Source organism: Bos mutus, chromosome 7 (genome assembly GCF_027580195.1).
Source record: "Bos mutus isolate GX-2022 chromosome 7, NWIPB_WYAK_1.1, whole genome shotgun sequence".
Taxonomy (NCBI): Eukaryota; Metazoa; Chordata; class Mammalia; order Artiodactyla; family Bovidae; genus Bos; species Bos mutus.
The window spans coordinates 48,181,757-48,198,253 of NC_091623.1; the positions used below are offsets into that span (position 1 = coordinate 48,181,757).

Sequence of the window (16,497 nt, forward strand, 5' to 3'; positions counted from 1 at the left end):
CTGGGAAGCTCCTTTGATTTCAAGATCAGAGCATCCTGGACTGTCTAGACATGCCCTATGTCCCATGACAGGTGTCCTCATAAGAGACAAAGACATGAAGATGGCCACAGGAAGATGGAGGCAGACGGGAACGATGTGGCCACAAGTCCAGGAAAGCCAGGAGCACCAGCAGCTGGAAGAGGCAGGAAGGATCACCCTCTGGGCCTCCCGAGGGAGCCGGGCCTGCCCACGTCTTGATCTCAGACTTCTGGCCTCCAGAGCTGGGAGAGAACAGATCCCTATTGCTGTAAGCCCTCGCCTTGCTTGTGGTCATTTGTCATGATTGCTGCTTGACTAATAGAGGGAGCAAAGCACCCCAGCTGTCCCCATACTCCTTCTTCAAGGCAAAGAGTGGGAGAGTCCCTCTCTGTGGCACTTTGTTAGTGAGAGCACTGTTTGAGGGAGTGCTGGGACAGAGGCCGAGCCAGACGGGGCTGGGCACCTGGTCCTTCAGGACCAGCCTAGGAGAGGATCCATGGGGCCACTCAGTGCCTGGGGACCTGGGATACGCTCTCTGCACGTGAGAGAGGCTGCCTTTCAGATGCTAACCGGGAGCTGCCACCCCCTCCCACCTTTGGGCAGGGCTGGGCTGGACTTGGTCTGTGAGAGACCCCTCTACTCCACAAACCCTCTCACCTCCCTGGGCCCTGCTCCTCCTCCAGGCCCACCTCCCCAGGACCCCTGGAACCCCTCTGAGGGCAGCCACGGAGATGAGGCTATAATTTAAAAATACATTTATTTAGTGTTTCCATTTGTTTCTGTTCTGTTACACAAGGCCATTAAATAAATACATTCTCCAAGTCACTCGAGTACACACCTACTCACTATACAGATGAGGTAGAGAAATCAATAGGCCCACACAAGACTTCTCTCGTGTGTGAATGCCCCTCTCCTCCCGCCCGCCTCCACCTGGCCTGGTCAAGCTCAGAGTGGCATCTGTGCACGCTGAGCAGAGAGCAGGTGGCCGGGACCTGCCTGGCCCCTCAGCATGGCTCTGCCCCCGCGGTCCCGGGGTTGGGGGGTCTGGACCCCGCCACAGACGTATTTTCTTTGAGAGATCCTCTGCTGTACAGACAAGAAGCATGTTAATAAGAGGCTCCATCCGCAGGAGTGCTTCTTCGCTTAGCAAGACATTCTGATATATATTTATGTATAAACAAACCAGCCAGCAGACGTTTTCAATCTGCTTTGTTTAAAAAAATACTTTTCTTAATATTTATGACATAGAGCTAAATGTGGTATTTGACTTAAAAAAAAAAATCCTTCCTCTGACTTGCTGCCCTTCCAACCCAGTAGTGACCGAGCTACAGTCTTGTCATAGAAACATGGCCAGCTCTGCCTGCTCCAGGCCCCAGCAGGTGGGGATGCTTGGGGACAACTGGGGCGCGCCCCCGCCTCCCCCCGCCTCCAGCCAAGTGTGGAGGAGACCAAGCGGCAGCCCCACGTCACCCACTGCCACAGAGCCCACCCTGGCTCCCGCCCAGGGAACATGCCTTGGCTGCACCACTCTGTCAGCACGCAGTTCTTCACGGGGATGTTCTCTGAACCACAGGAGAATAAACTCTACTATTTACACTATCGAACAGGGACTAAGAGACCCACATCCACATAAATAGGTTTTCTTTTACAAACACAGTCAGTCTCCAGGGTTCCCGAAGCCCCCCGGACTCCGAGGAATCCCTTCACTCAGTAGTTCCCGCGTCCACACCAGCTGCCCCAGCTCTACGCCTGCCCAAACCCCAGTGCGCACCCTCCGAGCACAGTCACAGAGCTGAGCAGGACGGGGCCAGGGCCAGAGGCCCTCCCAACATGGGCAGGAGAGCTCCACACCTAGCAACGGCGCCCAAGCCAACACTGACCGCACCGACACAGTGTGCACACCACCACACCCCCACACGCATGCACACACAAGCACACATACCACACACATACATGCACCCAGGTACGGACACGCACACCCGGGCAGAGATGCTCTCATTCTCATGCACGGATACACACTATGCATATGGAAACATGTATGTGCGCACACACGAGCATGCATCTGCACTTACACGCACCGCATATGCACAGATGGACATTCATGCATTCACACAAGCATGCTCATGCACACGCACCACACACTCACGCATGCATGCACACACGTGTGCACACACCCTCAGCCAAATCAGGTCAGTGATGGCCATCCTTTTCCCTTCTCTGCAAAATCGACAGCACGACCGAGGAGAACACTTTCCGTTTGCCAGATCCTATCTCCAAACTCTCTCCACCCATGTCTGCGCCCCCCACCGCCCCGCCTCCCCTACAGTGACAGAGAACAAGCTGTGCCTTCCTCATGAAATGAACCTCCAAGAGGCTGGGCGCACCCCCGCCCATGCCCACCTCTGGGGGAGAACAGGCTGCCCTCTGCCACCCCCAGTCCCAGAATCTGCATTGAGTCTCGAGTGTGGATCCATGTGCCCTCGGGGTGCAGAGGAGGGCCCGTCCACCTCCCTGGTCAGCCTTGCTATGGGTAGCCAACCTGGACCATGGGACCTGGCTTCCAGAAACCCTGAGGGTGGCGGCCAGACACAGCTTGCTTTACTTCTTTAAAAACAACAACAGCAATGTCTCTCTTGATTTAGTGGTTTCAAACGACAAAGCAGATCAGGCAAACAGGTCAGTCAGGAGGGGGTTTGGAGGGGAGGGAGGAAGGGGCTCCTCCAGACCAGGCTCTATTGAGACAGGGAGGAGCCACAGCCTGGGAGGCTGCAGGGACGGAGAAAATAATATTATATATTAGTTAAATAAAAATAACTTAAAAGTCACTGATACTACTCCAAAGAGAAGTACTTGATGTCAGGGGGCCAGCAGTCTACCCCCACGAGCGGGCGGCCAGGCGTCTGCTCTCGCTCCTAGTGGTTTGACTCTCTAAGCCAGTGCTGGTGTAGGTCAGCCCACACAGAGCCCGTGTGGTCATGAAGGTGTGCCCGCTGCTCCTCAGAGGGCACCCAGCGCACGACAGGCGGCTGGTGACTTGGGGGGACGGAACTTGGAAAGCATCCGTGCAAAGCTCTCAGGTCACGGGGAGGGACGAGCAGGGAGGACGCAGAGACCAGACTGGGCCTCTGAGAGGAGGAGACAGAGGGCTGGAGACGGCCAATGCAGCCCGGCCCCAGGCCTCTGCCCCCGCCTTGCAGCCAAGCGTGCTGGGGGCGCCCAGGCCAGGGACTCGGCCCCTGCAGCGCTACCACCCTCAGCTGGCACGCACGGCCCGTGCCCCTGCAGCGGCCCGCCAGGCGCGGGGGCTCAGCCCTTGCAGGTGTAGACCTCCTCCCGCTGGGTGCACTGCCTGCACTCCACGTAGCAGCACCAGCGCACCTGGCACTGGCAAGGCCGGGTCACCACCCGACTCTGTGTGTTGTGGCCGCGCCCGCAGCAGATGCTCTCGCAGTTCTTCTCACGGTGGCACCTGCGGCCGGCAGTGCCTGGGGAGAAGCGGCCAGCCACGCAGAAGCTGGGGGAGTCGTCCAGGTGCACCAGCTCCGGCGTGCGGGGCAGGGGATCGCCGCCGCCCGCCCCGGCGGCCCGGCCCCGTGGCGGCGAGATGGCGCCGGCCTCGCCGGTGGCCTCGTTGGTGGTGCTGCCCACCTTAAGGGCCGTCTCGTACTTGTGCTTCAGGCGCTTGCCCACCTCGTGGAAAGGCGCGAGCTGCCGCCAGCACGTCCGCACGGTGCACGAGCCGGACACGCCATGGCACTTGCACGTGGTCTCCACCCCAGCCTTGATCACCTGGCGAGAGACAGGGGGGCGGGCGTGAGGGCCACCCTGAGCAGACTGGAGACCACCCCCAAGACAACTCTCAGAGGGGCTGCAGGGATGTCTGGCAGACTTCATGGCCCAGTGGGTCACCACTGTTTATCACCCAGGCTTCCTGGCTCCCACCAACAGCCCGTCTTCTCCGAGCCATGGATCACCCAGGACAGAAATGCCACAGCCAGCACCACAACTTCAGAGAAGCCACCACAGCTCCCTGAATCTGCCTCCTGCACCACCAAGGCGCCCCCTTCCCGTTCTCCACATCCCAGGATGTCCCCTGCCAGGGCAGGGCACACCTCCCCACGAGCCCTTCTGTCAGTGCTCCCCAGGATCACACAGTCTGTTCTCAGCAGTCTGTTCCTCGAAAATTTAAGGATAAGCAAGTCAGCGTGCCTAGTGGACAGAACTGGCCACCAGAGTGTACCTTCTGAGTTGACCATGTCTCTGCCTGGGCATAGGGACCAGATGCTACCGCGTGTGCAGGCACCAACTTCCACCCTGCCAGGGGTAACTTGGAAAGAGGGAGAAAGCCTCCAGCGAGGAGCAGACAGGAGAGGGCTGCGCCCACCCCCACACACAGGCAAGGGGCAGGCATGGCCCAGCACCAACCTTCTGCTCTGCATCTGAGAGGCTGCCGAAGACTCAGGCCGGCCCTTCCCCTCGCAGGACTTGGGTCCCACGTGCAAAGCCATGGAGTCAGGCCAGCTGTCCCACAGGCCCTCCCGCCTGACTTCCCACACTGGGGTCCCAGGAGGGACGTGGGGAAGAGGAATGGTAAGGAAAGGGGAGGTTCCCCTCCCAGTGGGCCCCAAGCCAGGCCCAAGCTCCCACACAGCCCCCAGGGAGAGCCAACTCAAGGGGGATTAAGAAACATAGCTGCCCTCCAGCCAGGCAACAGAAGAGTCACATTTAATGATACTTTGCTGAGAAACCCGGACAAATTTAATTAAAATGTGGCTTACCCAGGACCAGTGAAGCTAATGGAGCACTTTCATATTCTGACTTTTCATTAATAGCTTACAAAAGGGCGAGTGCAGAGGAAAAGAAAGGGCCTCCCCTGGGGGATTTAATCAGCCTGCACCCCTCCCCAGAGGGTGGAAGGACAGGCAGAGCTCCTGTGGCAAAGGGGGAAATTGATTCTTTAATAAGCCCATACCTCAGAACCCTGGCTTCTCAATAAAGAGGGGCTCAGAATGGGACTGGTATTAATTACCTCATCACCCCCTCCAGCCCCCAGGCTGGGACTCCAAATCCCAAGGGCTGCCCCACAAGCACGCAGATCCCACTCCCGCCCCTGACGGCCCCACAGCTCAGGCTGAGCCTTGGGAGGCATTCGATTGTCCAGGCTGTGCAGGGGCGAAGAGGGTGGGGTGCTCTGTGCACAGTGTAGGTGGTGGGGCCAGATGCCTCCTCCAGGGTGTGGAGCTGAGGGGCTTCCGGGGGGCGGGTTGGGGTAGAGAGTGGTTGCCTACAGCAAGAGAGCTGCAACAGTCCTTTCCAGCTTGAGTCTTCTGTTTTGAGTTTCCTCAGAACAGAGCCCTGGCCACAGACAGGGCCCCTGAGGCAGAAGCAGCCTCCCCAGCTTGGGCCAGCCACACCCCGAGCATTTCCCCAGAACCCCTGAACCACACACTAACTCTGCCATTCCCCTAGGTCCCTGGTGATAGGACCACCCACTCCTCAGCCCCAACACGTAGGGTCTAGTCCATTCTCCACCTGGTTAGATGGTGCCCAGTAGACGACACCCTCCTTGCGGCCTTGACCACCCAGGACACCCCTCCCTGCTCCCCAGCCAGCAGCAAGTAGGACTTCTGGCTCTACCCAACCATGCAAGACTGTGGGGCACCCCCCCCACAGAGCTCCCCATGACAACTAGTACCCTGCCCATTGGGTAAGTAATGAGCCTGATAAGCAGAAGGGCTGAAGGCCCCGGCTGTCCCCAGTGGCTGGGACAGACACACCATGGCAGCCACCTGCACCTCCTCTCGGACACCCAGCCCTCTCCTGGACCGGAGCCCCTTAAACATACATGCACCCTGCCCACCCCCTGCCCTTTCCCACTCTGTGCCCCAGCTAATGCTAACTGCACCCACACCATCTCATGCCCTGTCCCGTGCCCCCCGATCCTGCACCCTTTCCCGCCCCCAGGCCCTGCCCGGCTTGCCTTCACACCCACGAGGTTGTTGTGGAAGTCCACGCGGGCTCGCAGATCCTTGCTAGACCGCCGGCCCAGGAACTCCTTGACGAACTTGCTGCTGTACTTGAGGTTGTCTCCGCAGCCGCCCCACTGCCAGGCCTCCCGGTTCTCCAAGTCAGGCGCCTCATCGCAAGTGCAGCGTTCCATGCGGCCTGCGCTGCAAGCCTTGGCCAGTGCGTGCGTCAGGCCAGCGGAGGAGATGGCGTAAAGGAAGGCTGTCTCCTTGAAGCCTGGGGGAGAGGGCAGGGGCGGGTCAGTGGGCCAGAGCCGCCCCCATCTCCCTCGGGTGCAGCCAAACCATGGTCTCCCAACACGCACACTCCACATAGAGCAGGGTCTGTGGGAAGGATCCTCCATGGCGTGGTCCACGGGGAACCTGGGCGGACATGTGCTCCTGGGGTTAGGAGGTGCCCTCTCATGCCCCAGACACAGAACTGCTCAGGGGCAGAGAACCCAGAGTGAAGTGCAGCCACAGCAGTGCCCAGAACTCAGAGACCCCATCCCTCTGGGTCTCGAACCTACTAGACTGGCCATGGGCCCCGATAAGCCTTGCCATGCCCTGCGCCTCAGGTCCCTAGTTTTTAAACAAAGCTGTTGAGAGATTCAGATGAGAGTTCCCCCTTGGCACCCTCATCTGGAAGGAGACACAAAAGAGGAACTCCATGCTAAGAACTGGGGCACCAGCTAGACCCCCGGCCCTGCGTGCAGGCACTGGGCCTCAGTCCCTGCCATGTGGCAAGAGCCGTCAGAGCTGCCCTGGGCCCTGTCACACCTGTCCACACGCACCTTGTACCACCAGCAACTGTTCCACGCAGGTGTGAGGGGGACCAGGCATGGGGGAGAGGGCAGGAGAAGCAGGGGGGCTGCGGGTTCAAGTCCCATCCACCGCCCAGCCACCTGGAACTTGGCTGAGTGACGCACGGGGCCCCCCCGGGGCTGGAGGTCCCACCTCCTGGCTCCCACCCAGGGTCCCGGCACACTCACCTCGCTTGAGGAGGCTGGCCCGGTAGCGGCCCTCCAAGGTGCAGTTCCAGCGCTCAAAGCGGAACTGGTACTGGCACTCGAGGGCACTCATGCTGACCGCCTCCACCAGCGTCTCGGCCACACCGGGGTCCCGGCGGCACATGCGCCGCTGCTTGCGCTCCAGCTTCAGCCGGTCACAGGCCTTGTAGTGGGCCTGGGCAACTGCTTCTGGCTCCAGGGTCAGCGGGAGGATGGTCAGGGGCTCACTGCCCGTCAGCCTGGGCACACAGAGGCCAAAATGAGCCCTGCTCCAGAGGTGGGAAGCCAGCACTGGGTGAGCTGCTGCAGACGCTGGGGCAGCAGCAGAACCTGATGGCTGTTAAGCACGGTGGCAGTGGAACAGGAGCCCCGGTGGGCCCCCCTGGAGGGCAAGAAGGGCAGCGAGCCCAGGGACAGGCTGTCCACAGAGAACCAGCAGGGCGGGGGGCGAGCCCCGAGGACCCCTGCCCACCAGGCATCGTCTCTGCATCTGCTTGCCCCTGCATCACTCACACCCTGCCCTGCCAATGGCTTAGGGACCCCTGCCTAGCCACCAGTGTGCACTGGGTTCTCTCGGGCTGCCCCAGGAGCAGACCCCAGGCACCCACATGGCTGCTGACCCCTCCCCAGCAACTCTTGTCAGAAAGTAACACCCCAGCTGGCACCAGCCTCCCGCCCAGGTCTGATGGCAGGGGAAGGGACAGAGGGCTAGAAACTCACACACACACCTGGGAGGGCTGCCCAGACCAGGGCACTGGCCAGAGGCACAGATAGCCAAGGCAGGGAGGGGCCACGGAAGTCACAGACTGCGTGAGATGGACATCTGCCACACCCTCCGTCACCCACTCCCATGTCTGCTTCGCAGCTTGCTCCAGGCCTCCAGGCTCGGCCACCTCCAGCTAGGGGTGCCCCCCACCGGCCCTGCAGACCCTTGGGGAGGCCCTGCTCCTTCTCTGTCCCCCTGCAGCCTTTGCAGGTGGCCCCCATGGTTCCAGCCGAGTCTCCTGGAACACGTGCACCAGAAGGGGCTCCCAGCCCAGGACCCGAGCGGCACTCAGGAGGTAGCTGCTGGTTTGGGGCACCTCCATCCCCCTTCCTGGCTGAGCCAAGGCCGGAGCCGGTCTCTGCTGTCTGGCCTTCCAGCCCTAACTCCTTACCACCAGCTCCATCCAGGGACTGACTGGCCCTGGCCTTTTGCCTGTTCTGTGCCCAGAAGCACGGGCCTCAGTATCCCCAGACAGACAACTGTACATCTGAGATCCAGATATGTCCAAGCCAGCCCCACCCAGACCTTCAGCCCTTGGGAGGGAAAAGTGCCCACCTGGATGGGGATGGGGCTCAGCGCCCCCTACTAGGGCATCATTAGAAACAAGTCCACCCCCATTATCTCACGCCAGCCAAACCCAAGAAACAGGGCTGGCAGGAGTCCACAGATACTGGAGCCCCACGCCTTGCCCCATTCCCCCTGCTGCTGTCCTTCCAAAACTCCTCAGGGGAACACTGGCCCTGGGCTGACAGAGAGAGCTGCAGCTTTCTGCCGGGAACAGGGTGTGGGCGGGGTCTTCCGCTGCAGGGGCGGGGAGGTGGGCGGGGCCTCCAAGACCCCACCCTCGAGCAGACACCAGTACTCACGCTGCAGGCTGAGGCTCCTCTGGGGACAGCCTGGGGTAGTTGCACACACACCTCAGCAGGCCCTGCCGTGCCTCATGGAGAGGGGCATAGCTGCATGTACCCTTAGGGTGAGGGTGGGGTCTGTGCAAAGCAGAACCGGCCCTACTCGGAGACCCCTGGACCCCAGGCCCTGAAGGAGTCGCCCGTCTCAGCCTCGCTGATCAGCTCCCTGAGAACAGGAAAGCAGGGTGCTGAGGCCCAGGCAGCAGCTGGGCAAGGAAGCTACCAGATCGCCAGAGGAGACCGGTCAGGTTTGGGGTGTGCGGCAGGAAGGACTGCTACCCCCCACCTCTGCACACGTAGGTGCCACATGAGCAAGGCCATGGTGGGCACCCTGAGAAGACCCATCCCAGGCCTTGGCACTGCTCCCCACAGTGCGGAGAACTGCTGCACCCGTGAGCAGAGGTGGCGCCTGCTCCCAACCCTGCGACTGAGAGGGTGGGTGACCAGCAGCCCTGCCAGCTCAAGTCCGCGCTGAAGAGCCTGTTCCTCTCCCCGTAAGCAACACTCGGAATCAGGAGGCTCCTGGGTATGCGGTGGGAGGCCCGCGTGGGTGCTGGCTAGGAGAGAAGCTCCAAAGGCCCCTCAGATGCAGACAGACCCTTTGCGGGCCACTCAGCAGCAGTGGGACGCAGAAGCAGTGAGGCCGTCAGGGAGAAGACACACGAGCCTGGAGCTGGGACAATGCACTGGAGGGGCAGCGGCACATGCCGGGCCCCGGTCACCTGCACCCCTCACCGAGCGTCAGGACATCGTGCCTAAAAAGACGGGGGTGGGGCAGAAGCTGACATCAGGGGACGGCTTTGTGGACTCCCGGGCCCCTGCTTGAGGACAGCTGCCACGCCAGGGCAGGGAGCAGGCAGGGGCCGGAGGACCCGGGGCTGGAAGCCGGGAGAGCCCCACTCCTCACACAAAGACAGCTCACACGGTGGAGACTTGTCCCCAGACAGGAATGCTAACAGCTGTGCCCAGAACTGCGTGCCACACAGCTAAAGCACTGTAGCCTCCCACCAGCACATCCCCCAGGCTGGATTCTCCCAGATTAACCGAGCTCCCACCACTGCCAAAACATTCGGCATCCGAGAGGACCCCTACTGCCAAAGCCATCCTGGGGGAACTTAGGGCAGAGTTGGGAAGGGTCACTGTGGGTGTGGACGAGGAGAAGGAGACAAGTGGCGGGTGATGCTGCCTTCCAGTTCTCCAGGAGGCAGTGGGAGCACCCGTGTCCAAATTCTGCATGTGGGGACGGAATTCAGGGCCTCCCACCCACTCGGTGCCAGCCTGGGTCCACACTGCCCATGGGGAGCTAACTCGACAGCATGCATAGCTACAGGTAGCTCCACTCCCATCTAACCTCAGGATGCCCATCAGGGGATCAGAGGCAGCTCCATAAACACAGCCACAGGCAAGCTGACCCTTTCCTGAGGCCAGGTGGTGTCTGCATCTGTTCTGGGCAGAAGGATGTCCAAGTCCAGGAACGTCCATCTGACAGCCATGCAGCCACATGGCTGAGGCCGGAGGCCCAAGGGCCAGGCCTTTCCTCTGAGCCACCACCCAGTTCCCATGGTAGGCATGAGGATAGAATCCAATGGGGCCACACTGCTCCATCCCCTGGCACCCCTCATCCTAAGGCGGCCTGTCCCTGCCTCTTCTATGAGGGCTCCAGGGCCCCTAACAATCAGAGTGGACACAGCGTGGCCAGCCTGCGAGCTTACAGCCTGGAGTGCAGCACCAGAGGACGAGCCCTCATGCAGGTGCCAGACTAGGGGTGCGGGGACCATGCGTGAGGTACAGGGAAGAGGGTGGCCATCAGGTGAGCTGGGCTCAGCAGAGAAGGCACCAGGGACAAGCAACAGGCCGAGCAGGACAGAAACCCCACCACAAAGAGGACCCCACAGAAGAGCTGGAGGAAAAATGAGAGGTTCATAGAACATTCTTAGAATCAGGAAGGCCTTGATCAGAGTGACTCAGAACCCAAAATGCCTTGAAAATTTAATACATTTGATGAAATATACAAGAATCTCTGCACAGAAAAAAGTAGTATAGAGTCCAAAGACCAACAGACAAAGATCAGGGGAAATGCTGCATTCAGACCCCAGGCCAAGGGCCAAATGTCTTTGCTTGTATGTAGGTATGTGCACGTGTGTGTTTACATATGTGGACACGGCTGTATCCTTTCCTCTAGATCAATAACTAAGGAATTAACTGTTAATACAGGATATGAACATACAGTTCAAGGGAAGGAAATACAGTTAGCTATTAAAAACATTTGCATTTCACTCAAAAAAAAAACATAAAATAAAGCTATATTTTAGTTTTAGGGCAGGAAACTACCTATAGTCTCACGAGCCCCCAGCTCTCTGAAATGTCAGTGAGTTAATCAGAGGAAGACTATGCTGACAGCTATCTTAATATATAACATGATTTTTAACATAATGGGCTAATTGGAGACTTCTTAGTTTTTACAATGTTAGTGGTCACAAAATTCTTTGGTATAAGATGTATTATTCATTAAAACTGCCCCAAAAGTAATTTTAAATGACCCACAGGTGTTCAGTTGCTCAGTCATGTCTGACTCTGCGACCCTATGGACTGTAGCCCTCCAGGCTCCTCTGCCCATGGGATTCTCTAGGCAAGGATACTGGAGTGCATGGCCATTTCCTCCTCCAGGGGATCATATCAACTCAGGGACAGAACCCATGTCTCTTACGACTCCTGGCCCATGTTCAAGGTAAGAAAAACCCAAGTAGGATGGTAGGTGTTGTGACAGGGTATCAGAGAGCAGACACACTGAATCCATAATCACAGAAAACTAGCCAATCTGATCACATGGACCACAGCCTTGTCTAACTCAATGAAACTAAGCCATGCCGTTTGGGGCCACCCAAGATGGGCAGGTCATGGTGGAGAGGTTTGATGGAATGTGGTCCCTTGGAGAAGGGAATGGCAAACTACTTCAGTATTCTTGCCTTGAGAACCCCATGAGCAGTATGAAAAGGCAAAATGATAGGATACTGAAAGAGGAATTCCCCAGGTCGGTAGGTGCCCAATATGCTACTGGAGATCAGTGGAGAAATAACTCCAGAAAGAATGAAGGGATGGAGCCAAAGCAAAAACAACACCCAGTTGTGGATGTGACTAGTGATAGAAGCAAGGTCCGATTGCTCTTTAGGAGCAATATTGCGTAGGAACCTGGAATGTCAGGTCCATGAATCAAGGCAAATTGGAAGTGGACAAACAGGAGATGGCAAGAGTGAATGTCGACATTCTAGGAATCAGTGAACTAAAATGGACTGGAATGGGTGAATTTAACTCAGATGACCATTATATCTACCACTGTGGGCAGGAATCCCTCAGAAGAAATGGAGTAGCCATCATGGTCAACAAAAGAATCTGAAATGCAGCACTTGGATGCAATCTCAAAAACGACAGAATGATCTCTGTTCGTTTCCAAGGCAAACCATTCAATATCACAGTAATCCAGACTATGCCCGAACCAGTAACACTGAAGAAGCTGAAGTTGAACGGTTCTATGAAGACCTACAAGACCTTTTAGAACTAACACCCAAAAAAGATGTCCTTTTCATTATAGGGGACTGGAATGCAAAAGTAGGAAGTCAAGGAACACCTGGGGTAACAGGCAAATTTGGCCTTGGAATACGGAATGAAGCAGGGCAAAGGCTAATAGAGTTTTGCCAAGAAAATGCACTGGTCATAGCAAACACCATCTTCCAACAACACAAGAGAAGACTCTATACATGGACATCACCAGATGGTCAACAATGAAATCAGACTGATTATATTCTTTGCAGCCAAAGATGGAGAGGCTTTATACAGTCAGCAAAAACAAGACTGGGAGCTGACTGTGGCTCAGATCATGAACTCCTTATTGCCAAATTCAGACTTAAATTGAAGAAAATAGGGAAAACCACTAGACCATTCAGGTATGACCTAAATCAAATCCCTTATGGTTATAAGGAAGTGAGAAATAGATTTAAGGGCCTAGATCTGATAGAGTGACTGATGAACTATGGAAGGAGGTTTGTGACATTGTACAGGAGACAGGGATCAAGACCATTCCCATGGAAAAGAAATGCAAAAAAGCAAAGTGGCTGTCTGGGGAGGCCTTACAAATAGCTGTGAAAAGAAGAGAAGCGAAAAGCAAAGGAGAAAAGGAAAGATATACCCATTTGAATGCAGAGTTCCAAAGAATAGCAAGGAGAGATAAGAAAGCCTTCCTTAGCAATCAATGCAAAGAAATAGAGGAAAACAACAGAATGGGAAAGACTAGAGATCTCTTCAAGAAAATTAGAGATACCAAGGGAACATTTCATGCAAAGATGGGCTCGATAAAGGACAGAAATGGTATGGACCTAACAGAAGCAGAAGATATTCAGAAGAGGTGGCAAGAATAAACAGAAGAACTGTATAAAAAGTCTTCACGACCAAGATAATCACAATGGTGTGATCACTCACCTGGAGCCAGACATCCTGGAATGTGAAGTCAAGTGGGACTTAGAAAGCATCACTACGAGCAAAGCTAGTGGAGGTGATGGAATTCCAGTTGAGCTATTTCAAATCCTGAAAGAGATGCTGTGAAAGTGCTGCACTCAATATGCCAGCAAATTTGGAAAACTCAGCCATGGCCACAGGACTGGAAAAGGTCAGTTTTCATTCCAATACCAAAGAAAGGCAATGCCAAAGAATGCTCAAACTACCGCACAATTGCACTCATCTCACACGCTAGTAAGGTAATGCTCAAAATTCTCCAAGCCAGGCTTCAGCAATACATGAACAGTGAACTTCCAGATGTTCAAGCTGGTTTCAGAAAAGGCAGAGGAACCAGAGACCAAATTGCGAACATCCACTGGATCATGGAAAAAGCAAGAGAGTTCCAGAAAAACAATGTATTTCTGCTTTATTGACTATGCCAAAGCCTTTGACTGTGTGGATCACAATAAACTGTGGAAAATTCTGAAAGAAATGGGAATACCAGACCACCTGACCTGCCTCTTGAGAAACCTGTATGCAGGTCAGGAAGCAACAGTTAGAACTGGACACGGAACAACAGACTGGTTCCAAATAGGAAAAGGAGTACGTCAAGGCTGTATATCGTCAGCCTGCTTATTTAACTTCTATGCAGAGTACATCATGAGAAACGCTGGGCTGGAAGACGCACAAGCTGGAATCAAGATTGCCGGGAGAAATATCAATAACTTCAGATATGCAGATGATACCACCCTTATGGCAGAAAATGAAGAGGAACTAAAAAGCCTCTTGATGAAAGTGAAAGAGGAGTGTAAAAAAGTTGGCTTAAAGCTCAACATTCAGAAAACTAAGATCATGGTATCCGGTCCCATCACTTCATGGGAAATAGATGGAGAAACAGTGTCAGACTTTATTTTGGGGGCCTCAAAATCACTACAGATGGTGATTGCAGCCATGAAATTAAAAGATGCTTACTCCTTGGAAGGAAACCTAGATAGCATATTAAAAAGCAGAGACATTACTTTGCCAACAAAGGTCCGTCTAGTCAAGGCCATGGTTTTTCCAGTGGTTATACATGGATGTGAGAGTTGGACTGCGAAGAAAGCTCAGCACTGAAGAACTGACGCTTTTGAGCTGTGGTGTTGGAGAAGACTCTTGAGAGTCCCTTGGACTGCAAGGAGATCCAACCAATCCATTCTGAAGGAGATCAGCCCTGGGATTTCTTTGGAAGGAATGATGCTAAAGCTGAAACTCCAATAGTTTGGCCACCTCAATGAAGAGTTGACTCATTGGAAAAGACTCTGATGCTGGGAGAGATTGGGGGCAGGAGGAGAAGGGGACAACAGAAGATGAGATGGCTGGATGGCATCACTGACTTGATGGACGTGAGTCTGAGTGAACTCCGGGTGTTGGTGATGGACAGGGAGGCCTGGCGTGCTGCAATTCACAGGGTCCCAGAGAGTCAGACATGACTGAGCGACTGAACTGAACTGAAAACTACATTGATCAGTTATTTTTCATTCATCAGGTAAGTATAAATCAGTATCTGATAAAATAATGTCAAGGACACAGGGAAAGAGGTGTTCCTCCTTGGCTGGAATTCTGGACTGACACAGCTACAAAAGTTCACCACCAATCTCCTTCTAGAAATACAGCCTCCATATATTAATATGTTATCTTAAAATGTACAAGCAGGGACTTCCCTGGTAGCCCAGTGGTTAAGACTGCACCTTCCAATGCAGGGGGTTGTGGGTTCAACCCTTGATCAAGGAGCTAAGATTCTGTACGCCTTGTGGCCAAAAAAAACAGAAGCAGTATTGCAACAAATTCAATAAGGGCCTTTAAAAATGATTCATAGTTTTTAAAAGTACAAGTCAAAATAATTTAATATCAGCAAGAAGAAAGAAACATACAAGCATATGTCACTCATGTGTTACCCCACGCAATGCTGCTTAGTCGCTCAGTCGTGTCTGACTCTGTGACCCCACGGACTGGAGCCCACCAGGCTCCTCTGTCCACGGAATTCTCCAGGCAAGAATACTGGAGTGGGGTTGCCATGCCCTCCTCCAGCAGATCTTCCCAACCCAGGGAGCGAACCCAGGTCTCCAGCATTATAGACAGATTCTTTACTGTCTGAGCCATCAGGGAAGCCCAAGGATACTGAAGTGGTTAGCCTATCCCTTCTCCAGGGGATCTTCCCGACCCAGGAATCAAACCAGCGTCTCCTGCATGGCAAGCGGATCCTTTACCCGCCGGGCTACCGGGGAAGTCCATGCTGTCATGCAGAAACACTGAAAGCACTGATTGTTATTTACAAGGACAGGAGACAGGCTGAATAAATGGGACCCATCCACCCCAGTGTTCAGCAGCCCTCAGAGGAGCTACAGCCCACCTGCTGTGCACACTCAGCACACAGTACAGGCCTCAATCTGCAGAGGACCTGTGTGCACATGTGCGGTGCCTGGGGCAACCCAAGACAAAGACGGCGTGGGGCAGAGGAGACTCATCCTTCTCCCCACGGCCTGTGAGCCACCTGCATGCTGTCCCATGCACATGTGGCCCATTCAAAATGACAAAGTCCAAACCAGTGGCCTGGAGAAGCCCCCCCACAGGCTCTCAGCCCTGCAGCCCAGCCTGGAGCAGTAAGCCTCTGCCCACACAGCCTGTCTCCAGCCCAGAAAGCGCCCAGGCCACTCGGCTCAGCACCGCTGCTCCCGACACCCAGCGGTTCCTACGAGTACACCTGCCACCGTGCTCGACATAGCTGCCCCTCCCACCCCGTGGATGTCTGGCTGAGACAGGTGAGTGGATGGGCACAGAAGCCTGCCTGGGTGGCCCATGGAGGACTTGAGCCAAGGCTGGCTGCCCTTGCTCCATGCAACCGGCCTCTTCCAACGCTGGACCTACTTCCCAAGAAGAAACAATGAGATATAAATGTTGGTCTGGCACTTCACAACACTCAAGTATTTTCAAGAGATACAGGAGACACGTGGAAGGGAGTAGCACAGTTGTGGAAAACAGCTCTCACGCAGCTCAAACAATAGCCCTGTGCACGGGCATCCCAGTTCCTCCCACCAGTGTCATAAACAACCTCCCAAACACCCCCCAAGAGCTCCCCAACTTGCTGTACACATCCAGCTCTCCGTCCAGCTGATGCCAACATCTGCCCAAAAAAACTTGGTGGGGCCAGTGTCCCTTCCTCGGGATCCTAAAGGTCCTGTCTCCTCACTGCTCTGTGACGTCATGGCAGCCTCACACGCGGTCATTCCCAGACTCCCCCCGTGCTGGGCTAGTTGTCCACAGAC

General features: G+C 55.4%; 1 protein-coding gene across 1 annotated transcript in view; it reads right to left on the minus strand.

Moving 5' to 3' along the window:
* Nucleotides 1–787: 787 nt before the first annotated feature.
* Nucleotides 788–16,497, minus strand: part of WNT9A (Wnt family member 9A) — a 29,730-nt gene continuing 14,020 nt past the window's right edge. The window contains exons 2-4 of the mRNA XM_070373439.1: nucleotides 7,016–7,272; nucleotides 5,999–6,261; nucleotides 788–3,807 (exon numbers count right to left, since the gene is read on the minus strand). Of these exons, the coding sequence (XP_070229540.1) occupies nucleotides 3,325–3,807; nucleotides 5,999–6,261; nucleotides 7,016–7,272 (1,003 nt within the window). The 3' untranslated portion in view covers nucleotides 788–3,324. The remainder of the gene's footprint in view (nucleotides 3,808–5,998; nucleotides 6,262–7,015; nucleotides 7,273–16,497) is intronic.